Below are 26,310 nucleotides of genomic sequence, written 5' to 3' on the forward strand. Positions count from 1 at the left end.
CTCTGCTCATGATTTTCGTGACCGAAACATGCGGACCCAGTTGTCCCACAATCCCACAGCGCTGTCCTTGTACCACTGTCTGCCTCATGTTCAACAACACACACACCAATAAAAGCCTAATTTATACCCGCGACACGTTGCAGTGGGCTTGGAGATCTGATGTTTTAGGCGAGTCGCAGCGTATAAATTAAGCAAAAACACAGCTGCTTCTCTTCGTTGTTTAAAAAAAAAGAAAAACATGGAAACTTGACTTCTCTCTGCTGAACGAAAGAGACGATGAAAAAAAGGTTTTAAAACAGTTTTGGTAAAAATGTGGTTCTAGAGTGAGTAAGAGCCCGACCGATGTCAGATTTTTAGGGTCCGATGATTATCCCGATTTCAGAGAGTCCTCCAGTCTAGACCACCGTTTACCAATGTTTTGACCCATATTTTGTCAAACCATTTTAAGCCCTATTCAAAAGTTTAAAAGAAATAGCTAATCTATTAGCTCACAAAGCATTGCTGCGCGATGCGTTGTGAGCTTATAGATCGTTACCTTCAAAAACTTTTAACCTGTAACGAAAAAAAACTGGGCACCATGCTGTAAGTGGTTCAAAATCGGGACACATCAGCTGCATAATTGCTGAAAAAACGATGTCACCAAAGATGCCGATGTCGCAAAAAAAAGAGAAAAAAAAGAAGGAAAACAAAGTCAAATAACGACCGATCGGCCAGAGCGATATTTATCGGTCAGGCTCTCGTGATGATGTCAGAGGAAGTAAAGGAGTGTTAGAAATGTTTTGGAGGGGTTGTGGAGGTGGAATAGAGGTGGTCTCTAAGCTCTCTCCAGGGAGGGCGTGTTAAAGCAGCCTTCCGGTAGCGTGTTCTTGATGTCGTTGAGGTTGTCGATGTCGGCGCGAATGTCCCGGATCTGCCGGTCGTAGTCGCTGATCAGCGAGTCCTGGTTGCGCGCCACCTCACTCAGCTCGCCGAGCTTCCTGTCCAGCTCACTGTCGGCCATCTTGCTCTTGGCGCTCTGCAGCGACTCGTCGATCTGGTTGAGCTTGGAAAGGTCGACCTTGTCGATGTTACCTGGAGACGCGGAGAGCAAGGGGTTAATGAGGGGACAGGAGAGGAGGTGAGGGGACAGGTTTCAGAGTCTTGAAATATACACTTACGGTAGTTACTCAGTTTGGTCGTAGTTTCATTTTGTTTATAATACACATGTCCCATAATGAGCAAAGACAGTTTAAATTAACAATGATAATTTTATATACAAGTCTATTTCATTTAAGTTTTTTTGCATTGCTCAATTTAGCTTTTATTTGTTTCATTTAATTAAATAATTGCTGGACTAGTTTTAGTCTTAGGTTTTAGTTGAGTGGGCATTAGGACAATAGATCAGGGTGAGCCGTCTTACCCAGTTGCTCCAGCAGGGCGGTGATAGTGCCCAGGACATTCTTCACTGCGAACTTGGCCTTGCGTGCGTTGTCCTCTGCCTCTTTGGCGTTGTCCGATGCCTGCATGAGGAGAAAAAAATCAATGTTAAATATTGTCATGCTGTTTCAATGGATCCGATGGGTCTGATTCCGTGCCATCACCCCCCCCACCCCTGTGTCCCGGGTCGTACCATTCCAGCCATCATCATGTCCTGGTCAGCCTGGGCTTTCTTCTTGGCCAGTTCCTCTTCAGCATCAGTGAGCTGATCCATCATGCCGTTCACCTCCTTGTCCAGTTTATTAGTGTCGTTAAACGCCTTCTCTGCATCCTCCTTGGTCTTTGCTGAACCCTGGAGACACACCATGGAGACATCACACGTGACATTACTGAAGACAACCACACGTGACTTTGTTCTCTGGAATAAGTCAATTCTTGTGTGTGCGTGTGTGCGTGTTACAGTACATGAGAGAAATTCAGTAAAATCTCTTTTTATAAGAGAATGAATGCATAACTTGTATTTCAAGCCTTCACTTCCAAATCTTTGAATATATCAATTGTATAGCGATTCTCCATTGTCATTTTAATCCAGTTTGGATTATTCCAAATTAGTGATGTTAATCAATTCCAGATGATGTCAGTTGTTTATTATTATTATTATTTACCTTCTGTACGTCACTAGCGATCTTCTCTGCCTCCTCAGCCTTTTTCTTGGCCTCTCGTGCGTCGGCCGCTGCGTTGCCCAGCGCTGCCTCAGCCTGCCGGGTCTTCTCATTGGCCGCCACGATGGTGGCGTTGATGGAAGGGATCTTCTTCATGGCGTCTTCGGCTGCCGTCTTGTTGTCGTTCACACGCTTGTCAAAATCTGCCACAGGAAGAAATTAAGGTCATGCAATGACAGCAATGACAACGAACATAATAGGATTACGTTTATAATGCCAGTACAACCAGCCAGTCTCTTAATGAGACCAGGTGTCAAATATAATCAGTTTAAGATTTAATGTGATCTGTGGGATCAAACTACATTATATAATCTGAAGGTGTAGAATACTGTAAATTACTGTAGATTTGAGGACGATAAATGTTGAAAAACAATGTTTCATGTGTCTACGCCTCAATTGGAAAATTGACACATTTAGATAATGATGAAAAACAAAACAAAAAAAATACTTCTATAGGTGAAGGTTTTGTTTATAAAGGTATATATATATTTTGAGGTACACAATTATACACAATAATTACGTTAAACATGCATAATCAAAGCTGGATGATAGATCTATTTGTGTAAATGTGATCAGATACAATAAGGCAGACAGATAGACAGTACCTCTCAGGTTATTCAGAATGTCCTGTGCTTCTTGGAAGGTGGATTGTCCTCTCTTTGCTGCGTCTTCAGCCTGCGCCTTGGCAGCATCTGCCCTGGCTAACAACTGATCTGCAGTCTACACACACACACGCACACAATAACAAAAAATACCAAAACTTAAAACAAGACAATTAAATGTTCCTTTAAGGTGCAGAGAAGAAAAACACAATATGCATTATAGAATACAATATGAGTTGACAGATGTGTCGTACCTGTTGCTCTGTCCTGCCTTTCTCCAGCAGCTTCCTGACCTCCTGCTCTTTGCTCTTCAGGTCGTCTCGGAGGTCGTTGTACTCCTTCTCCGTCTTGTCGATCAGCTTGTCTAAATCCGAGGCCTCCTTCTTGATCTTACCTGCTTCATCCTGAAACACAACATCATTCACAGAACGTCAACTCTGGTGAAGTAATAATGATAATATCGTCCAGGGAGTTCTACGTCTAAATTCATTGAAAAGGGGTTTGAACGCCAGAGAAATCTTGGGCTTACAAACACACACTTCTTACCTCCAGTGTCTTGGTATCAAACGGCGGCAGGCTGGTGAGGTTTCCTAACATTTTGAGGGCTCTGTCTCCGGCTTCCTCTGCCTCGGCATGGACTTTATTGGCCTGTTTCTCCAGGTTCTTAGCGAGATCTTTAGCCTCGTTATACCTGAAGACAGAAGATACTACTAGGTTAGGTACTGGATACATCTGGGGTTGGAAGCTCATTAGAAGAGTGCATTAGCCAGGCTAAAAGTGAATAGCAATAGCAGCACAAGTAGTTTTCCTGATTGCACCCACTTTTTCTTGGGTGTAACTCTCAGGCCCAATACACATATCAAAAACATGTTCTGTGTCTTGTCTGTGTTTAATGGCTTTCCAATGAGAGTCACATGGTTTGACCAAATATTTTTGTTTGATCATGCATTGTTACAACGGAAAAATAGTCTACCCAACAATAACATCTGTACTTGTTGTACTTTCATGTACATTGGAGTAGTCGGCATGGACCTTCAGATTTAAGCAAGCACTCTGTTAAGCTTTAGACAGAAAACCATCACCAAATGTTTAGTTTAGAAGGAAATGGAGGGGACATACTTCTTGTTGAGGTCATCTATCTCTTGGCTGGTCTTGGTCTCTCCGTCCAGGGTGCTCATCAGAAGGTTGAAGGCCTTGGTGGACGTGTCGTTGGCGTCTTTAGCAATCTTCTCGATCTGGTCGGCATCCATCTTGTGCCTGGCAGGGGGGAGAATGTGACGTCATGATTCAGGAAGTAATGGCACAGCATAGTAGTCAGAAGAGAAGAACGGTGTTTATATGATGTGGGGCTTTATAAAGCTACATTCCATAAGATCTATGTGGCCGTATGACATTACAAAACAATGTTTGAACTACAATAAAGTGTCCAATCCTTTGTGCAGTTTGCTTCAGATAACTTTATTGACAGTGCATTATGCTGCAGTCTTACTTGTCGGCCAGGTTGCGAGCCTCCTCAGCTAACATGGTCATGTTGTTGGGATCTCCTGAACTGCTGGGAGTTTTAATGTCCTGAACACACAAAGTTAACCAATTAAAACTCAGTCAAGTATCAACATTATTTAATAAAGAGACATTTACAACACGCCAACAGTATTAATACCGGTACTTTAAAAGTAGGGCTGAAACTATCGATTGTGTTCTTAGCGATTACTTTTTAATTCTAATAATAATTGTAATTGAGTTGACTAAATCAATTAGTCTGATTAACCACTTAAGCCCCATTTTATAAAATGTCATACAATAGCATCACATGGAATAAAAACATTCTTTAACATTCCAACTGTGTTAATGTGGCTAAAAACGAAAACCAACTATTGTGTGGTTTCATTAGAGCCGACTTGTGGGTGAAAATACTGGGAGGGGTCACAAATTAGCAGATTTACAAGATTTCTTTAATCTAAAATCTATAAATATATTTCTATCATTGATTAAATCGATTCATTTGATTGAGGTTTTAGCGTTGCCTATTCAAAATAATAGCAGCGAATCGTGAAAGTGTAGAGGACTACCGATTTAGCCGGCATTATTTTGTAGAATCGGCCTCGGCTCTTTAACGGGTATAAGCGGCCACGCGTCTCACCACTTTGCTGATGGCGTCCTTGGCCTTGTCCAGCTCCTCCCTGGCGCGGTCGATCAGGCTCTCTGCGTCTCGGACGCGGCTGCGGGCCTTGTCGGCCTGCGAGCCCGTCTCGTTCACCGTGTTCCTGATGTTCTGCAGGCGGTTCCACTGGGTGCTCAGGGTGCCGTTGATGGTGTTCAGACGCTCCAACAAGCCCTTGTCCACATCTACCACACAAACACAACACAATCAGCTTTATTGTCACACACACTGCAGCCTTGCAGATGTTAAAGGTTGGTGAAATTATTTGTGAAATGTTTTCCAAGTTCCATTTTGTTTTGTTTTCAGAAGGGGGTGGGGGGCAGAAAGGGGGGGAGCAAGGAGAAGAATATAGGAAGAAATTAGCCTGGGCACCATTCCATTTCGGGTTTATGAACCTGTCTGAGCGGATGATATCGCTACGTCATGTTGTAGTATTGTTTTGTAGTCATCAATCTTCCGGGAACTTCCTTTTCCCTCCAACCGATTTTTCTCAATAAAATACTACGATAGTCTTTATTGTTATTCTTCTGGTTTGAGGGAAAAATAAGTTCCGTTTGATTGTTCCTGCCTGATGACTACAAAACAATACTACAACATGACGTAACGATATCATCCGTTCCAGACCGGTTCACACGGCACTTCTGGAACAGAGACCAGGCTTTCCTCCGAGGTGGAAAGCCTGGTGAGGCGAGGTTAGGAAGAAATAGGTCAAGAAAACAAAATAGCATGGGAAAAAGCAGGAATGTACACAACGTGCAATGAGTAGCAAGGTGTCGGTAGTCCACATAGGTAGGTCTGCATAATGTCACTTCTACAGGTCAAAAACAGTGTCAAGTTAAGTTAAAGTGTTAGTCCGTCTAAGGTAGAATCTACAGGTAAATACCACATGGTATGCCTTGTCGAGGCCATACCATGCCGCAACTCACAACTGTTGTGTCACAAATGTTGTATTTACTTCAGACACATTACAGACCAATACTAAATACTACGAGTATGAATGAATAGCAGTATAAATACCTTTGCTGGTCTGGGCCTCCTCCAGAAGGTCCATGATGGATCTCTCGGCCTCTTTCAGACGGTCTTCAAATGCCTTGTCAGTGACGGTCTCTGTACTGGAGCCCAGGTTGTCTATGAGAGTCTGCAGGTCATGGAGTTTCTGCCTCTGCTGGTTCACCTGAAATACACAAACACATATGTCAATGTGTCACATCCAATACAGCTGGGCTTTTATTTGTAGATGTTTTACGTTACTCCTCTTCGTCCCCTATGGGACATAAGGCTTCAATGAGAGCTCTCCATTTCTTTGGATCCCTGGCAGCATGTTGCGCCAGGGATCGAATGAAAGTACCTCATCTTATTACATTTTCCATCAATCCCTCTATATCTAAGTTGTCTCTGTCCCTCTGCTAATAAACCTCTCTATTGTCCCTCTTTTCTTCAGTAGCACATCCAGGGGTACATGTTTGTTTTTTATATTTGCAATGTAAATAAATGCATGTAAATGGTGCATTTACAGTATATAGCGCCTTTATCCAAGGCGCTTTACAGAGATTGTGCATTACATGCAACCATTCACACACATTCAGAAACCGATGGCAGAGGAAACCATGCAAGGCAGTAGGCACCAAGCTGCTCATTGGGAGCAATTAGGGGTAAAGCGTCTTGCTCAAGGAAACTTTGGCACCAACTCAGGGGACTGAGTTAGAATGGCCATTTGGGAATCTGCCGGTTCCCAGGTGGCCATTCTACCCCTAATGTAATATGTACAGGTATATCTATTCGACTGTCATTTATCTTATCTTACCACACACACACACACACACACACACACACACACACACACACACACACACACACACACACACACACACACACACACACACACACACACACACACAATATTAACAGTAGTGTTTACCTTGTCTCGGACCAGAGTGTAACAGGAAGGACATTGTTGACATCCGGGCGTGGATCGGTTGTAGAAGTAGTTCTCCTCACACATGTCACACCTGGAGCCAACGAAGCCTGGACGACACTCACAGCGGCCGTCCTCCTGACACTGAGCGCTGGCAGAGCCCTCTCCATCACAGTCACACGCTGCACTCACACAGGAGGCAAATTATTTAGTCATAGCTTAGTTTTTAATTCAGTTTTCGTCAGTGTCTTCAGAAGTGAATCAGTCTAAAAGGCTTTGGTAAGAAAGTGACTTTGTGAGATCAGAGTAAGCAAAGTAAACAAACATGGTAAAAGTAAACATCCGTTGCCAAATGAAACAAGGAAAAATAGTAAACATTGCCAAAAAAAACGTTGCCATAGAAACAGTCACACTCACGTTTGCAGCCTGATGATCCAAATCCAAAGAAGTTGACCTCACATCGCTCACACTGTTGACCTGTGACCCCTGGCTGACACTCACACTGACCCGTGCTGATGTCACACTGTCCGTTGGTGGAGCCAATCGGGTTGCAGTTGCACCTGGAAAACAAGAAGTATACAGTTTAAACTGAGGTAGTCATAGATATAAAAAAAATTGGTTCATTGTCTGCGTGTGTGTTCCACTGACCGTTCACATCCGTTGCCACTCTGCAGGTTGTAGTATCCTGGCTCACAGGCGCTGCAGTCTCTGTTGGTGACGTGAGGGAAACACTCACACTGTCCTGTGACCTGAGCACAGCTGGTCTGACCATCCACTGTACCCATCACCGAACATGAACATGCTGGAGACAGGAGGAGTAGAGGTGTGAGAGGATTATTAAAACATTAAAATCTTCAATAATTCACCAAAACTCAGTCTTTCTGAGAACTGAAAAACTATGTATATTTATTATTTATCTGTCCGAACGTGGGCCTGAGTAGGAGACACAGATTCATTCAGGATCAATTGTTTTCTCAATATCATATATAACATTAACTATTAACTATCCTAATGTATACTAATCCCAATGATTTGTCTTTTTTTTTAGTTCATAATTGTATGATTAATTATATACAGTATAGAATTTGATGTCTTCTTACCTTTGCACTTGTCAGCAGGGCTGGCGGCCAGGGCGTTGCCATAGAAACCCTCCTGGCAGCGGTCGCAGAAGAAGCCGGCGGTGTTGTAAACACATTTGAGACACTCGCCCGTCTCCCGGTGACAGTTGCCCACGGCGTTGGGGTCGATGTTGTCACTGCACTGGCACGCCCTGCACGTCCTCACCGGACCGTTCTGACCCAGCGGGTCACCAAAGAACCCATCGTCACACAACTCACAGCGCTTTCCTGATGGGGGGGGGGGGAGAGAGAGAGAGAGAGAGAGAGAGAGAGAGAGAGAGAGAGAGAGACACACACACATTATGAGCTTATAGATTGGCTATTTCCAGCGAAGATATTTAATGAAAATATACTAGTATAAAGCCCTGAGAGACTCCGACCAACCATATAGAGTTTTATGTGGTTAAAACACTACAGTGATTTACAAAAGATAATAAAACTTTCACTTGCAAATGGAAGTCCATCACGCTTCAACCAAGTTATTGTGAGTAGAAGCCAGGGCTCCGGTGCAATATTATAGAAGAACAAAAAGTTAACTGGGCACTTCAAAATAGACTACTCAAACAGTTTAGCACGGAGGAATATGGCTTGTCGAAACACCACTCACCCCCTGTGGTTAAATAAAAACCTGCAGACCTAATTGTGTACTTTATTGGGGTCCGTTTTGAAATGCCCGGTTAACTCTTTTTTTCTTTTTCTTAAATGCACATAGCTTGCTAAAATAAAGGACTAAAATAAAAATAATATATACGATTTATATAGCGCTTTTCTGGGTACCCAAAGTCGCTTTACAGAAAGAAGTTCAGACATATTTATTAGAAAACTATTAAAACTATTTAAAAAGGTTTAAAAGGTTAAAAACTAGAAATCAAAATCAAAAGAGGGACAAACAAGAAGGGGGAAAGGAATAAAGGACATTCCAGCAAAATACAGGACTGACGTGTGTGTGTGTGTGTGTGTGTGTGTATATACCTGTAGTTCCAGCGGGACAGTTGGTACACACCACCTCTTTGGTCTTGGGGACCACGGCACACGTAGCTCCGGCAGGACAGGGACACGGCTTGCAGTCATTGGCTGTCCCCTGGGTGGCGTCGCCATAGTAACCATCCTTACACCTCTCACAGCTCAGCCCAGCGGTGTGGTGCTTACACTGACACGCCCCTTTTAGAACAAACATATGCATTACAATTAATAAACATGATTTATTTTGTTTTGTAAGACCACTTCAAGGCCACTTGTAACCACAGTTTTTCAATTTTTACCCATCATATTTATAATGGACATTTACCTTTCGGGCAAGTGGGCATGACCTTTGGGCAAGTACAATGTGACCTTTACTTCTGAGACACTGAGACCTTAGTGTCAACCACTGACTGACTGCACCAAGTACTACAGTCTGACAGAACACACCACCAGAACGCCAAACTTCAGTATTTCACAACAACTAACATCTATGCATACTATAAAAATATATAGATAGCCTGAGCTGATCAATAATGTTTATATCTGGCACTTTGATAATCAAATATAACCATACGCCTTTTTACTCAACTAAGATGACGAGAAAGTTGCATTTGATAAACAATCTGCAATATCCCCATGTCCGTTATTGCCATACATTTGTATTTGAGGTTGCTATAATTTCTTAGTGTTTTTAATCAATCTGCTAGCCTGCTAAACCATCCCCGTTATGTGAATGCACATTATCATGCGTCGTCTGCAAAAAGGTCTAGCTGAGATACATGATAATGTGAATTCATGTGATCGGGACGGTTTACCAGTCTATCAATATTGTTAGATAGCCCATTACATATTAATCTATATGGAGTAAAAATGTACTCAACTCAAAGTGGAAGTAGGTCATCTAAGTTTGTGAAAACATTGGGTCGTCTACGTACCAGACTTGGGGTCACACGAGTCGCTGTGTTCGTTGCAGTTGCAGGGCTCACAGGAGCTGAAGGGTCCCAGCGCGGGTGTGGCTCGCCGGTATCCCAGGGTGCATTGCTCACAGTGCTGTCCAACGTATCCCTGGGGGCAGGTACACTGCTCCACCCAGCGGGCTGGGGTCCCGCCCGCGCCCCGGCGCGCAGAGATCAGGGTCACGTCGTCCAGGTAACCGGCACCTGGGTGACAAAAAAAATGAAACATTCCATTTTAGTTTCTACATCTACAACCCCCAAACCACCATTAACCGCTTGGAATGTTCAAACCTATCTCAAACATTGTGTCATTATCATTATTAGAACAAATAACTTTGCTTAAATAACGGTGAAACATGGCCTTCTCTTGTGGTAATAATCCAAAGTCACATGATAAATTAGTGAGTTGTTTTGCCAAAAATGGTTGGCGCTTGAAGGGGAGCACGCCAGCACGTCTTTACCACACAGCTAAAACAAAAAACACTATTTGGACAAAACCCCTAACTGGGCATGGTTTCATTAAGTTCTATTGGGCCCAAAAGAACCACAACACTCTTTATAGACAAACTGACACCATGGTGTCTGAGATCTTCTACTTGGTATAATTGTTGGTATTATTTTGAGGGGATACTTTACTTTTCTCGCTGTAAGTTCCTCTGATCTTGATGGAGGTCAGGTTGTGGAGCAGCTTCTGGAAGTCAGAGTGACTGATGGTTGGTCTCCAGGGGTAGTCAGTACTGTCATGAAGCCTGCAGGGGGCGCACACAAACCACAAAAACTTAACACAGTTAAGACATATGTCTGCATGTTCTCACTGAACCCACCTGAAGACGCATGTCTGCATGTTCTCACTTCCCACCTGAAGACAGTCTGCATGTTCACTGCCCACCTGAAGACGTATGTCTGCATGTTCTCACTTCCCACCTGAAGACATATGTCTGCATGTTCTCACTAACCCACCTGAAGACGTATGTCTGCATGTTCTCACTTCCCACCTGAAGACATGTCTGCATGTTCTCACTACCCACCTGAAGACGTATGTCTGCATGTTCTCACTGAACCCACCTGAAGACGTATGTCTGCATGTTCTCACTGCCCACCTGAAGACGTATGTCTGCATGTTCTCACTGAACCCACCTGAAGACGTATGTCTGCATGTTCTCACTGAACCCACCTGAAGACGTATGTCTGCATGTTCTCACTGAACCCACCTGAAGACGTATGTCTGCATGTTCTCACTACCCACCTGAAGACGTATGTCTGCATGTTCTCACTGAACCCACCTGAAGACGTATGTCTGCATGTTCTCACTGCCCACCTGAAGACGTATGTCTGCATGTTCTCACTGAACCCACCTGAAGACGTATGTCTGCATGTTCTCGCTGGGGTAGGCGTTGCCCTGTGCGATGAGAGGCACTGCCACTCTGTGATTGGCTCCCTCCAGGATCAGGTCCTCGGCCGACAGGCGCGTGTCTCGACGGTCCACACGGAAGCTCAGCGTCAGGTTCTGACCGTAGCTCAGCAACTGGTCGCCGAGGAACTTCTCTGTATCCACGAGAAGAGATGAGAGGGTTCAGGTGTTTTCATGTTATTCACATGTCAGAGAAAATCACGATTACCGATTAATTGTCACAAATAATTATGATTAATAATTTTATTGTGTTTTTGGCATTGAACATTGGCACTTTGATATGAAATTTCAGATTGCCTTTAAGGCTTCTTAATCAAAATGTGCACAGGGCAGATATGACAAGTAATTTATACTTGTATACAAAGAAATGATTTAATACTTTAATACTTTTTTTTAAACTAGCACAAATAGGTCATCTACAAGCTTGTAGATCTGCAATTTCTGCTTGTTTAAACGATTATGACGATTATGCAATAATTGAGACAGATCTAATCTGGGTTGGGATCCTTTAGAATTTTAACGATTGCAAATGGATTCTTACAGGTCTGTAACTCAGAGTTATGATGGTCCAAATTACAACGTTTGAGAACCACCAGGCGTTCTGGAAACGGTTCCAAATGTGACGGAACCGATTCCTCAATGTCGGATCCAGTTCCGGATCCCAACCCTACACTCGTCTGCAGAACCATCTGACTGATCCGACTATAAAAATAACGTGCATATCACACAGGACCCGAGGGTGTGCAGTGCCTGGTGTGAAGGCTGTCGAATAATCAGTTGAACCGTCCGGCCAAAACTGCTGACCACACACCATAACCTTAAATGGTATGGTGTGTGTGTTGCTCTGTGTGGGAGTGAGTGTGTGTGTGTGTGTACCTGGAGCTATGAAGTACATAGGGAAGTAGTCGTCAGAGATGAGGGAGATCTCCTGACCACTGGGAGAATACTGGACCGGAACACTGGAACCATCGCGCTGCTGACCACTCCACTGTTCATCATCTGCACACAATTCAAAGGGCTTTATTGGCATGAGAAAACATACGTTTACATTGCCAAAGCAGAAAGAACAATACAACAATACAGCAATACAATCAAAACAAAAATTATGTACTTTGTCAGAATCTTCAATAGATCAACTTCTATGTACCAAGATCACTCGATGCAGGTATAGTGCAGGAATATACACAATGATTAGTACACACACACAGTTATGTTCAGTGTTAATATACCTCTGTAAGGGTCAGACAGACAGACAGTTTAAACTGTATCACTGGATGAAACTAGTCAATTACGGGTTAATGTATGGGGAATGTAATGTATATCCCCAGTAACGCACCAAACCCACAGGACGCGCCGCCGGCGGTAAGCGCACCGACGTTAACGTTGAGTGTTTGATGTTGATGCTAATGAATGTAGCTGTTCTCACTGGCACACGTTAAGATGAGTTTTGTGAGGGAACAAAAGCATATATACTGTATATTTTGGACAGGAATTGGACGAGAACAGTCGCACACAAAAACCACACATCTGTGGACACTTTTTTGGTGTGTCTGTCAACTTTTTTTTTTTTTTTTCAACCAATGTTCATGTTTTAGGTTGTTATTAGAGACGGTAAACAAATGATGTTATTATGCAAAATATGTATTTTCTTTACAAAATGTTATGGCAATGTCTTTATTATTATTTACTTTGGTCCTACTAGACCCCAGGAAATTACATCTGGCCACAAAAGATCACAGGATGAATGTGAAGGCGTGTGAAGCTGTGGGTTTACTGGCAGAACGCCATTGTGGGTCGTGCTCTCCATGGCCACTAGAGAGCACACTGACGGGGGATGTCTATAAATTACCCAAAAGAAAGTGTACAGGTGTTATAAAAGGTTAACGTTAACGTTACCTGCATTAAAGTGTGTGGTGATGGTGTGTATGCTGTATCCCTCTGCGCTGTCACACACCGACGAGTGTTGGAAACAGAAACATGGAGTACACCCCTGAGGGTTCAGGGGGTCCAGGTTGAAGAAACCCAGCTTACACCTGGAAAACAACACAACATGATGAACACCTGGAAACGACAAACGCACAACAAAATACACACATGGAAACAACACACGACGAATACAAATGGAATAACTTTGCTATTCACATCATAGGGCTTTAAGTGTTTAAGGCAGAAAACAGTGTAATATGAGTGTTGGGTATTTAAGACAAAAAAAAGGAATAAGCATGAATTAATACAAATATGTTTTATAAATCTTCGAGGAAAAATCTTAAAATGCCTGGGCTATGTCATGACCAAATTAGTGACACCAGGGGCCTATTTCACGAAACTTGGATTAGAGATTAAGCCGGGCTTTAACACATATCCTGGCTTAATATATCCTGGATCAGTGCTTAACCGGTTTCATGAAAGCTGGTTGATCTTGCCAGATTAATTTAACCAGTTAACCTGGATATGTTGAGGCTTGATTCGGTTTCATGAAAGTGATGCTACATAAGTTACCATGGAAACTAATGCTTTGGACTTAGCCTGCTCCGGACCAGGCTAACAGCCTGGTTTAACCTAATCCTGATGTCTTTACTGTTCATTAAGCAGTCAAACTGATCACAAACCAATGATGTTTTCCAGATTTATTCAATTATTATGGGTTTATGTTGCCTTATTTGTATCGGTCTGCATTAAAGGACTAATTTAAGCACTATATAAAATCAAATAACCAAAATATATAGGCTGCACAACATCATGACAGCTTGTGAGCTTGTAGATCAGCTGCTTTTGGTGAATGTTCCCCATGAATAGGTTTGCTGTCGTGCAAGTGCACGGTTAAGAAGAATTATTATATTATATTATATTATTATAATTTTTTTTTGTAAAAGTGAAAACCACTAAATATTACCATTACTCATTGTTTTACAACATATTACCATTGTAACGTTTCACCCACTACTAGTCCTACATACTTACACCTAGAAACCCCATTCAAACCTATTTAGGTTCATCCTACGGTGGACATGTGTGCCTGAAAAGGAATCTTTGAAATGTTTCATCGTTTTAGAAATATAGTGCTTTCAAATTTGAGACATTTATAGGCAGATAGAGGCACTTAAAAAAATCACTTTCACCTAGAAACTCCATTCACACTTTGTAAAATTCAGCTTACTGTGGAGACACATGCTGGAACTTTTTACTTTGAAATGTTTTGTAGTTTCTGAGTTATTTAACTTAAACGCCCAATGCATTCTCAATGGCAATAGCACAAACTTTGGCATGCTACATGAACCCATGACCCGGACCTGTCTGGACAACAACCCCCTTCCCCAAAGGTAGCTCCCTCAGAGGAGGGAGTTATGGCCAAATATCACAATGCGACAATATCATTATGCTTACAATATTAAGAATTCTGTTTTAAGTTAATAGTAGTGGTAAAATGTAAACTATATTTTTGGGGTAGTTAATCATTCAGTCTATCCACTATTGAGAGTATGTTCTCTCTTTAATTACAGCAGCAGTATTTATTTTAGAAGCTTAAGTCCTTGTATCAGTAAGTCTTGAATAGATTAGTAAAGATAATGAGATATACAGAAGGGGGCTGTAATGCAACTATTAAGGATGCAAACTGCCATAATACCGCATGAAGAAGAAGGATCAGTAAATCTGTGATCCACATAAGGGGTCTAGAGACAAAAAGCCAGACTGTCTATTAAGCCAGGCTTGCTGATCCCGGCTCGCCAAATCCACCAATTCTGAGCCTCGCTTGGCTTTAGTGGAACGGAATAAACCAGGCTGTAAAGATCAGGATTTAAAAAGCCTGGCTTTGGCCTAAATCCTGGATTAGTTAATCCAAGTTTCGTGAAATAGGCCCCAGGTCGAATGTGGTCAAATATCTTTCTGTCATAAATAATAAAAATAAAGACGAATGAATAGTACAAGAGCCTGTGACTAAATAACTACATTACCGGTAGATCCATTGGAACACAGGTTCTCTTTTCAATTTCCTGAACAGTAACAATGTCGTCACTGTCAGGTGTATATTCTATATATTCTTTAATGAAAGTATTGAAGTTGTTCATGCTTCATCTTAGGTTGATTCTGACTCCATGCCCATGATGGCGTGTCTGATGTCCCATGAGGTTTCTCTGTCTGTCTGTCTGTCTGTCTGTGCATGCGCGCACATGCATGGTTCCAGGGTTAATTAAAGTGTGCTGACAGAATCAGATGCTATAGACATAATAACAGCTGGTACTGACAGACAGAGACATGCAATTGCATGTGATCCAGGCCCCTGTTGAGTGTGTGTGTGTGTGTGTGTGTGTGTGTGTGTGTGTGTGTGTGTGTGTGTGTGTTGAGGTCCCTGTAGAGTGCCTGTGCGTGCTCAAGTTAACAGTTACAACTGAGAATCCCAGACTTCCCTTTCCTGGCCACATTAGCCAACCCATTAAGACCTGAGACCAGATTCTACAAATGTCTTCAGTTTTCTGAAAACCTTTTCTATATGTTTGGGGTGCTCAAACTTTTCATGTCAAGTACTCCCAAAATTGTATTGTAATGCATTAGGCCCCTGACCCATATCTGAAAATATGTTGTTCCAGGGAACCCCCAGAAGCAAAGATTTAAGTTCAAAACGTTCACTGTGAAAGAATACATTTTCAAAGACATCTGTCTGAATTTAAAGATGAATGTCAACGTTTGGGAAAGTGAGGACATTTTGAGTGTGTCTGTGTACTGAGTCTATACTGACAGTGAAGTATAACGTATAACTGTCGTCACTGCTCTGAGTTACACAATTTACACTAATAGCAATGAATGAGAGAGTGAGCGTGTGTGCACGTGTGTGTGTGTGGGGGGTAGAGAGAAAATAGAAGAGGAGGAAAGAGGAGAGAAGAAAATAGAGGTGGTGAGCGTCACTGACAGGAAGAGAAAGACAGCTGATCAAGACGGACACAAATAGACAGAGGGAGATAGACAGGGGAATTCTAGTGTGTGTGTGTGTGTGTGTGTGTGTGTGTGTGTGTGTGTGTGTGTGTGTGTGTGTGTGTGTGTGTGTGTGTTTACCGACAGTGAAATATGAGGCTGGCTCCACTGCTGTGAGCTACACAATTAACACTAAACAGCAATTAATTTAACAGGTCCATCCAGCAGATGGGGAGTTCCTGTTGTAATATTATGAATATTGTCAGCATTGTCAACACTTCTTGTTGTTCAGCGGATATCCATTCACTTTGATGAGATTTGTCACACAGGGAGTCAAACTGGAGCCTACTGTTTGATGGAATTCGTTGAAGCCAATGAGAGCAGAGTGGACAAGATTATGAAGAGACTATACTGTTAAATAAATCGGTTGGGGAAACTAAAAGAAGACAGGACAGAGGTCACACGTCGTTTTAGTGTGGCTCTATGTTACATGTGATGACATAGAACATGGTAAATATCTACGTCTATGTCAGGTCTTCTGGTTGATGTGCGATCCATTTTATTTATAAAAATGACCATATATTTTATTTGTACATATCTTACAAAAGGAGAAAACACAAAACGCTTGAGAGCTTATTTCCATCATGATCCTTGGAGTGTAAAATGTGTGTAAACTGAACACCATGTGCTTGCCATGTATAGACAAGTAAAATACAACAGTACAACATGGGCACTGTAAAAGGAACCCGTTACAACTCAACTAATAGGTGGTTATAATTAGGTTCAGCTGCTATTCAGACGGCTCTTTATGGAGGACATAACAAGTTAACAAACAACATTTGAGGTTGAAACATGTTATTAAGTCCATTTTGGATAAGAAATAAAACTCCTACAGAGTGCATATACAGTATATCCTGCCTTCTGATGTTATCTTTTTATTCTTTCCTATCATGCGGCTGTTGGAACAGCTTGGATTTGTGTGCATTCCACTAATCTGTGTCATGGAGAAGTTCAGGGTTCTGCTGGTGCATTGGTTGTGTCGAGTGAAATGCTGTGTTCACAGTGGCAGTTAAAAAGCTCCAGGCTACCATTAATTTTCAATGGAAGCCAGCGACATGAACATACATAGCTACAGGCTACCATTCCTTGTCAATGGAAGCCAGCGACATGAAGTTCCAACGCTACAGGCTACCATTTATTTGCAATACGCATTCTACACACCACTGGGTTCGGCTGACAGTTCTGAGTTCTGTTCTGCTTACAGCCAGGAGTAGGTACGTGTGTGTGTGTGTGTGTGTGTGTGTGTGTGTGTGTGTGTGTGTGTGTGTGTGTGTGTGTGTGCGTGCATGCGTGCGTGCGTGCGTAGGTGCGTGCATGTACCCGTCACAGCTGAAACCTTCTACGTTTTCTTTACATTGACATCTTCCAGTCTGAACGTCACACTCCTGAGTACTGCCTGATGGATTGCATGAACATGCCCTGTAGAGAGAGGAGAGACACAGACAGAGAGAGGGAGAGACACAGAGAGAGAGAGGGAGAGACACAGACAGAGAGAGAGAGGAAGAGACACAGAGAGAGAGAGAGGGAGAGAGATCAAAGAGTGAGATTAGGTGCAAACCATACAGTAAATTCTTGTGTTAACATTGAGAGTGTACAAATGATCCATCTGAACACTCTCTCAGTTAGAGATTGATCAAAAACAATTACCTGCAGCCAGCCTCAGTCAGAGTGTGAAATCCTGGCTGACAGCGGTCACATTTATCTCCTGTCACTCCTGGTTTGCAGCTACACCTCCCAGTGCTGTCACACTGTGTACTCTGAGACCCTGAGAGGAAGAGAGGAGAGGTTACCACCACAGATACATAGTAGATACATCTTTTATTGTCGTTTACCGTTGCATGCATACTAAACTGGGTGGTAAACATGGTGCAATCTGCAATGCATATCAAAGTGGGGGTCCTTACCGACAGGGTTGCATCCACATGGCAGACATCGTCCCCCTGTCTGCTCTCGACCCTCCGGGTAGTAGTTGTCGAGGCAGCGCTCACAGTTTGGTCCGTCGGTGTTGTCGGCACAGTTCCGGCAGTGACCTCCGTGATTTGTGGCGCGGTACAGCTCTGCGTCGAAGTAACACTCCAAACTCTTCCCGTTACAATTGCAGGCTGTACACACACACACACACACACACACACACACACACACACACACACACACACACACACACACACACACACACACACACACACACACACACACACACACACACACACACACACACACACACACACACACACACACACACACACAGTTAATAGTTTGTTATGAATATCAACTTGTTTAAATATTATTGTTTGGGTATATTTCATAATCAGAAATTCCTCAGTGGTTAACAGCACTGTTTAGTGTGTGGAACAGACTAACACTAACACGATAACTTTCACATAACATGCACCACAGAACGGAAGTGCAACTAATCGATCATGGAAAAAAAGTATTTATTATTATTTAAACAAAGGACTTTAAAAAAGGTAAAATTGTGAAATTACGAAGATTTTAAGTAGAAGAAGTTAAAACGGCTGATCTGTAAGCTCAAAATCCATCACATCAAGTGAGCTTGAAGAACAGCTATTTTCACACGACACTGTTGTACAATTAAGTATACAATAGGGGCTTAAGTGTTCAAATACATTCTCCTTCTGATGTCGGAAAATGTTCTAGAGATTAATGGTTAAAAGAATGGCTAGAACAATAGCTAATAATATAGTGTGTATGTGCGGTCCTGGTGTAATGTTTCCAGACGTTGGTCTTAGGAAGAGGATTAGCAGTGAGGGAGTTGGCCTCTCAATCCAGTTAGTCATGCATCTGTGCTCGGCTTTGGATGTCTGACTTGCCAGGAAAATGTAATTTTTTTTTCAAATGCATGTTTGATAAAGCCAGTGTCCTCCAGGATCAGCGACTATATACACGCTACAGCTATTTCATGTTGTTTATTTGACCGATCCAGATGCATTTGTATCGCGCAACAGTAAACTGATCTTACATCAGTTTATATTGTGCAACGGTATAAACTATATCTCACACTGACAGATATTTCAAAATCACATTCTTTCCACTGATCTGTCTTCAACTGCCACAGTTTTTCCCTCTATCAATCTGTCTCCATCTCTCTCTCCTCCCCCTTCTTCTCTCTCAAGAGAAAGAGATATTGGGATTGTGCAGTTGTGTAGCGTAGTTGTGTTACATCATTACATTGGTTAAGGTTGTGTATCGTTTTGTAGTTGTGCTTTCATTAGTGTTGCGTCATTCATTCCAAATCCTGTTAGCAACATCTAAAATGACACAGATGCTTTCCCGGTTTTAAACGGCATAACAACTAGGCTAGGCTTTCCCGGTCTTATTGGTTAGACATTCGTTAGGGTTGTCTGCAGTGGCTGGATGTGTGTGAGAGTGAATGGAATGCATCTAAAGCTGTAAAGCGCTACATAAATACACCATTTCCAGTTGTATACGTACGTAAGCATTCGTTGGGGTTCTCAGCGGTGGCTCTCCTCCATGGTCGGTCGTTGTAAAATGGTTGACAGCGGCCGCAGTCGTCTCCCTCCGTGTTGTGTTTACAGTTACACTTCTTTACGTGACCCTCGTTCTTCACACACTCACTGGCATGGCCGTTACACTTACACCTATGCACACACACACACACACACACACACACACACACACACACACACACACAAAAACACAGACACACTCATCAGGCTAGGATGTCATCAGGCTAGGATGAGCATTGAGGTAAAGTAGGGTCGCATAACATAATTACCGTCTCTTTTGGGGAGAAACCTCAAATCTTACTAGTCCAACTGTTTATGTTTTTTCATCGTATGACTCGAGTGTCTCCCAAGATTTGTGAAAATAGCCGATCTACAAGCCCTCAATGAGACACTTTGTGAGCTTCTCATTGCTCTTATTTTTGGGAGGAAAATGTTAATGTGATACCGACAGTGGTGAAGTGGCTCCCAGGATTAGACTCACTGTGGTTGTACTGGTCAGCTTCCAGTATAACAGCATTAGACTGTGGTTGTACTGGTCAGCTCTCAGTATAACAGTATTAGACTGTGGTTGTACTGGTCAGCTCCCAGTATAACAGTATTAGACTGTGGTTGTACTGGTCAGCTCCCAGTATAACAGTATTAGACTGTGGTTGTACTGGTCAGCTCCCAGTATAACAGTATTAGACTGTGGTTGTACTGGTCAGCTTCCAGTTACCAGTAAGCGGCCTGCGTTTCCTACCGGATCGTAATAAATTGTTGATGCCCCCTTCTGTGACGCACATGGGACTGCTTCGCCCTTAGTCATGCGTCACATTCCAGGAGGATAGCACTGCCCGTCTTTCCTCTGTGTTTGATGTTGGCACTGCGGGGGAGGGATATCATTTACAATTCTGTCCCTATTGGTAGTGGTACATTACTCAAATGGCGCCGAATCGGCTGTAGCCGACTTCACAACGTTCGGCATGGCGGCTCGCTCGGCAGTGCCTCTCGTTGCTCATGTCTGCGACTGATAGAGACAAGCGCGCCTCCGTCGTCGTAACAGTTATTTCCTAAATACTGCTGTAGTCTGTTCTCACCAAGTGGGCCGAGTGGTCCGTCTCGCTGGAGTGACAAAAACTATACCTAAAATTAACCTTAATCGCAATAAAATAATTTGTTACGCATTTTAGATAAATAAGCAGTGTCGGGAGAGGGATTCGATCCTGAGTCGCTAAGAATGTAAGTCTTATCACGCCACGGGGGCATCTGGTATTGTAGGCCGTTTGGGGTGTTATTTAACGTGGTTTGCTCATGTGAGAGGCAGTTCCGCGTGCGTCACAGACGGGGGCGTCGCCAAGTTACTGTGATCCGGTGGGAAAGGCTAGTTCGGGTTAAGCAGAACAGTAACAGACTGTGGTTGTACTGGTCCTCCAGGAGTGAACCCTGAACCCTCTCAGGGGAAGTCTAACAGCTGGGAGGCGTGGGGGGGGTAACTCTGACAGGAATGTTAGGAATGTAGGCCTGTAATGGAAATCTGCTCCATGTAAGAGAGAAAGAGGAGAGAGAGAGAGAGAGAGAGAGAGAGAGAGAGAGAGAGAGAGAGAGAGAGAGAGAGAGAGAGAGAGAGAGGCTGCAACAATCAATTATCTTTTTAGTGAATATCCTATGAATTACTTAAGCGTCTTTTGAGGGATTATTTGTTAGTGGGTAAAAAGTAATAGATCTTTCATAATCAACTAATTGGTTAGTCTGAATAAACACGTTTAAGCCCCCATTTTATAAATTGTCGTACATCATGCAAAACTAAATACATAAAATAAAACAAGATCTACAATGTGTCTCATTGAGATAAGATCTGCAATTTTTTTTACCTATAATGAAATCGATTCACTTGATTAACTGTTGCAACCCCAAGAGAGAGAGAGAGAGACAGAGACACAGAGACACAGACAGACAGACAGACAGACAGACAGACAGACAGACAGACAGACAGTGGTTTGTGTAGGGCGTGTCTCACCTCCCTCCCACAGCGAAGTCAGAGATAGCGTAGTAGTAGGACTGGAGGACCTTGGGATCGTTGAAGACCTCGTCTCCAAACGTGTTCAGTCTGTTCAGAGTCACCCTGATGTCCGTGGCTGTCACCCATTCCTGAAACACACACACACACACACATTTATATTAATTATACTTAATACTACTATTTTAGCAAATTAGGCGGCATTCGAAAATTGCTATACATACGGAGACGAATATGTCGTGTCTCCAAACTTTCCCACTCTGGAAGGTGGTTTCAACATTAGCCGTCCCCAAAAACGCCGTCTCCATGTGGCAAAAAAATTTTTTATTTAATTTATTTAAAGACCTTTTAAGCGTCGTACGAAGCCAACTCTTGTCGTGACAAATCATGACAACACACACAATATTTCGGGCCAAACAAAGAATTAGCAAGTAGAAAAAAACGGCAGGTTACAATTTACAACACTTTTTTTGTTGTTTTTCTTCTTTGTAATTATTTGTCTGGTCCAAAATATTGTGTGTGTTGTCATGATTTGTCACGACAAGAGTTGGCTTCGTACGACGCTTAAAAGGTCTTTAAATAAATTAAATAAAAACTGCCTATGGGGAAATGCATTGCGTTTTCATTTCCTGGGCCGTTCGTTGTTCTGAAAGGGGGAGGGACTGCGCCGCTCTATAGTGAGAAAACAATGTTGCACATCAAGCTAATCAGCTCCCAACCCACAGTTTGAGAACCACTGCTCCAAACAACAAACTTAATGTTTTGGCTTATAGTACATAAATATAAAAATACAAATACAATATTCTTTTACTACCAGCCAGGCAGTGTCCAGGATATGCCTGATAATCTGCCCTGACATATGTATAGCAGCCGCCTGTCAAGAGTAACACATAGCTGTTACTGTAACTGTGATATCAGAGTTAGGCCCGTCACAATTATTACATAATGGCCTAATCACAAATATCTGATAATCACAATCATTTTTGCAATATCGTCATAATTGTTTCCAGGTTGAAAGAAATGTCATTATATTTTCAAACATTTTCGAAGAATAGCAGAAATAGCAGCAAGCTCACAAGTTCACAACGTGTCAAGATGCAGTGTTGTGAGCTGCCTGTGTAGACTGCCTATTTTCACTAGTTTGGGTCCCGGGAAGACATCACATTTGTCTTATGGGTTTCGAGCTAAAAAGGTTTGGTTACGAAATCTTCCCATCTCAAAGATTAGACCATTCCTATCCTCACCAAGGTGTCTGACCAGGTCCTTATCCAAGCCACAGACAGACACAGCCATACAGACAGACAGAGAGCATCAACCCAGCCATCCCAGGCCGTGTGACGCTGGTTTGGGGTCAGAGGTATAAATAGCAGTGTTCCAACTAGTCAAATAAGGCAGCATGGGGCCGCAGGGGCTAAAAGTGTTCGTTTGGGAGAGAGGAAAGTCACAACACAGCCCAGAGCAGAGCCCACTGACTGACACAGCCCAGAGCCCACTGACTGACTGACACAGCCCAGAGCCCACTGACTGACTGACTGACTGACACAACACAGCCCAGAGCCCACTGACTGACTACACAGCCCAGAGCCCACTGACTGACTGACACAGCCCAGAGCCCACTGACTGACTACACAGCCCAGAGCCCACTGACTGACACAACACAGCCCACTGACTGACTGACTGACACACCCAGCCCACTGACTGACTGACACAACACAGCCCAGAGCCCACTGACTGACTGACTGACTGACACAACACAGCCCAGAGCCCACTGACTGACTGACTGACACAACACAGCCCAGAGCCCACTGACTGACACAACACAGCCCAGAGCACACTGTCTGACTGACTGCTGGCAAACACCATGCGTTGAGCGGACTCGATACTAGTCTATTGTAGTTTGTTTTCTCTCTACATTAATATTCACTGAAAACGCGATCTAATGGTTTTTCCCCTAATTCCGAATGCTGGGGTTCACTTCAAAGTGGTGAAAGACAACACTGATTCTCGCACAATGAAAAGCCAAAATTAGCATTTAAACTAAAGGTTCACTAAACCTCATCAGACTGACAGGGGTAACTGCAAAGGCAACACCTGGGATTTGAACCCGGGCCTTCCACGTCTCAGACCAAATATCTACCACTCAGGCAAGACGGAACGGTCGTTTGTCCAGCAAAGATATTGGGCTCATGAGCTTCAGGCAGTACCAAGTGACAACCAGTAGCTGTCCTACCAGGCAGTACCAAGTGACAACCAGTAGCTGTCCTACCAGGCAGTACCAAGTGACAACCAGTAGCTGTCCTACCAGGCAGTACCAAGTGACAACCAGTAGCTGTCCTACCATTTAGGAAGAGTAGGGAGACCAGTAACCTCCAACCACTGCACATCATGTTCCAACATACTCTACCATACAGATTGGACCAAATGTCTTATTCATTAAAATATATTCTATAATGTTATTAACACTACTTTTTCCGGGGAATTTTTCAGAATAAAGGCACTAGTAGAGTGCCAAGCAGATGGGCAGATTTTATTCTGAAAAGCCCCGCCTTCCATTTCCCCCCAAAACCGGGAGGTATAATGTTCCATTACTACCTCACGCTACCTTGTCTGATCTCTTTAGAAGCATTACATTAGGTCAGAACATCTGCATTCTGATCAAAACCATAGACGGCACCGTAGATTCAGAGACATGTTTTGCTGGCCCTTAAAACAAGTGAATAATAATAATAAACTTTATTTATATAGCACCTTTCATGTTATAAAATGCAACGCAAAGTGCTTTACAGGGCAGAAGAAGATAAAAACACAAACGTAAAATAACAGTTAAGCAAGGAAAACCACAGTAGCCTTAAGACAATAAAAAACAATAGCAAAGAGCACAAGTAAGACGCGCAAACGCGGGAAGCGAACGCAGCTCGTGTGTGTGTATGGTTGTTTGTGTGTGTGTGTGGTTGTGTGTGTGTGTGTGTGTGTGTGTGTGTGTGTGTGCTACAGCTGCGCCGTGTGTGTGTGTGTGTGTGTGTGTGCTACAGCTGCGCCCTCTGTTGGCGGGCGGGTGGTGTCACAGCGGGACAGACAGACACACAGAGACACACAGACAGACAGACAGACACGATCTGCAGGGTCTCATAGTTAGTGCTCATTGCATTCGCAATAAAAACAATAAAGCAATAGCAAAGATCGAAAGAAAGAAAAGAAAAACTGCAATAAAACAGGAAGGGAATAAAATAACGGGTTTAAAAACTCAACTAAAGGCAAGAGTAAAGAGGTGGGTCTTGAGCTGTGCTTTGAATATGGCTACTGAGGGTGCCTGTCTAAGCTGTAATGGGAGTTTTTTCCAGGCTGTTGGGCAATAGAAGCAGAAATCTGCCTCACTGTGTCTTTTAGTTGCCATCCCTTTAGGCACCTCAAGCAGGCCAGCAGTGGAGGACCTGAGGGGGCGGCCTGGGACATAACTAGGTAGACAGTCGAGGAGGTAAGAGGGTGCAAGACCATTTAAAGCTTTAAAAACCAATACAAGAATTTTAAAATCAATCCTAAAAACTACTGGAAGCCAATGTAGTGAGGCTAAAACTGGGGTAATGTGTTCTCTCATCTTCGTAATGTGTTCTCTCATCTTCAACCAAAGCGTTGCCTAGCAACGAGAGCTGGCAAAAAATGGATTACAGCGATCCCGTTTTATATCACCAAGGCACATCCCGGTTGTAATTGAGAAGACGTGTACAGTCCTTAGCACAATAAGTGTTAAGTGGTGTGATTTTACTGACTCAGTCAGTTCTTCAGAAATGTCACAACTATCAATAAATGAAGCAGGTGTTCATGAAAGGTCAGGATGTCTTCGCACATCTAAAACTGGACTCTGCATTAACAGTTAAAGTGTAAAAAGAGAGAGATGTTCTTGTCATCCTGACAAGAACAGTTGGAACAGAGAAAGAGAGAGATAGTCCATAGCAAAGTGGTCCAGCTGTTGCAGCAGACATGTGTGTGTGTGTGTGTGTGTGTGTGTGTGTGACTGTGTGTGTGTGTGTGTGTGTGTGTGTGTGTGTGTGTGTGTGTGTGTGTGTGTGTGTGTGTGTGTGTGTGTGTGTGTGTGTGTGTGTGTGAGTGAGAGTCAGTGGTGTAGTGGGAAATCTGGGGGCGTTACCTAGCAACATGTTGCAACACTTGGTAGACTCACACTGACCAGCAGTATGATCTCCTCTCCTCCCTCCTTCTTTCCTCTGTCCTTTTCTCCCTTCTCTCCACCCATTTCCTTCCTTTCCTATGCTTTACAACCTTCCCCCAGTTTCCAAACACACACACAGGGCATCACAAATAAATTGTCCACTGTCCAGCGAGGAAATGAGAATATAATCCAATAACATCAGCCCTGCAAAAACACCTCTGTGTACGTGTGTGCGATGGAGAAGACTGTACCTGTTGCTACTTTCTTTCATCTATACACCTGATGCTAAACAATGTTCCTAAAAAAAGGACATGCACACACCTGCACACAATGCTAATGTTCTAAATATCAACTACAGACCTCCTGATCTACACTGTGGAACGCGCTACCTTTGGCTTTAAAAAATGCTGAGTCAGTCGACTGTTTTAA

The 26,310-nt window shown here is 43.1% G+C and overlaps 1 protein-coding gene across 1 annotated transcript in view; it reads right to left on the reverse strand.

The window, feature by feature from the left end:
• Positions 1-228: 228 nt before the first annotated feature.
• The window catches only part of lamc1 (laminin, gamma 1), a 61,592-nt gene continuing 35,510 nt past the window's right edge, over positions 229-26,310 (reverse strand). Inside the window, exons 3-28 of the mRNA XM_083782272.1 lie at positions 21,717-21,847; positions 19,686-19,852; positions 18,137-18,334; positions 17,880-17,997; positions 17,553-17,651; positions 13,161-13,297; positions 12,141-12,263; positions 11,209-11,398; positions 10,490-10,602; positions 9,833-10,057; positions 8,907-9,095; positions 7,917-8,162; positions 7,465-7,618; positions 7,234-7,376; positions 6,820-6,998; positions 5,919-6,075; positions 4,881-5,086; positions 4,230-4,309; positions 3,860-3,997; positions 3,287-3,431; positions 2,995-3,144; positions 2,744-2,858; positions 2,082-2,281; positions 1,610-1,768; positions 1,400-1,499; positions 229-1,071 (exon numbers count right to left, since the gene is read on the reverse strand). Coding sequence (XP_083638398.1) covers positions 815-1,071; positions 1,400-1,499; positions 1,610-1,768; positions 2,082-2,281; positions 2,744-2,858; positions 2,995-3,144; positions 3,287-3,431; positions 3,860-3,997; positions 4,230-4,309; positions 4,881-5,086; positions 5,919-6,075; positions 6,820-6,998; positions 7,234-7,376; positions 7,465-7,618; positions 7,917-8,162; positions 8,907-9,095; positions 9,833-10,057; positions 10,490-10,602; positions 11,209-11,398; positions 12,141-12,263; positions 13,161-13,297; positions 17,553-17,651; positions 17,880-17,997; positions 18,137-18,334; positions 19,686-19,852; positions 21,717-21,847 — 4,119 coding nt within the window. The 3' untranslated portion in view covers positions 229-814. The remainder of the gene's footprint in view (positions 1,072-1,399; positions 1,500-1,609; positions 1,769-2,081; positions 2,282-2,743; positions 2,859-2,994; positions 3,145-3,286; positions 3,432-3,859; positions 3,998-4,229; positions 4,310-4,880; positions 5,087-5,918; positions 6,076-6,819; positions 6,999-7,233; positions 7,377-7,464; positions 7,619-7,916; positions 8,163-8,906; positions 9,096-9,832; positions 10,058-10,489; positions 10,603-11,208; positions 11,399-12,140; positions 12,264-13,160; positions 13,298-17,552; positions 17,652-17,879; positions 17,998-18,136; positions 18,335-19,685; positions 19,853-21,716; positions 21,848-26,310) is intronic.

This window comes from Protomyctophum parallelum (assembly GCF_964188405.1).
Source record: "Protomyctophum parallelum genome assembly, chromosome: 14".
NCBI classification, from domain to species: Eukaryota; Metazoa; Chordata; class Actinopteri; order Myctophiformes; family Myctophidae; genus Protomyctophum; species Protomyctophum parallelum.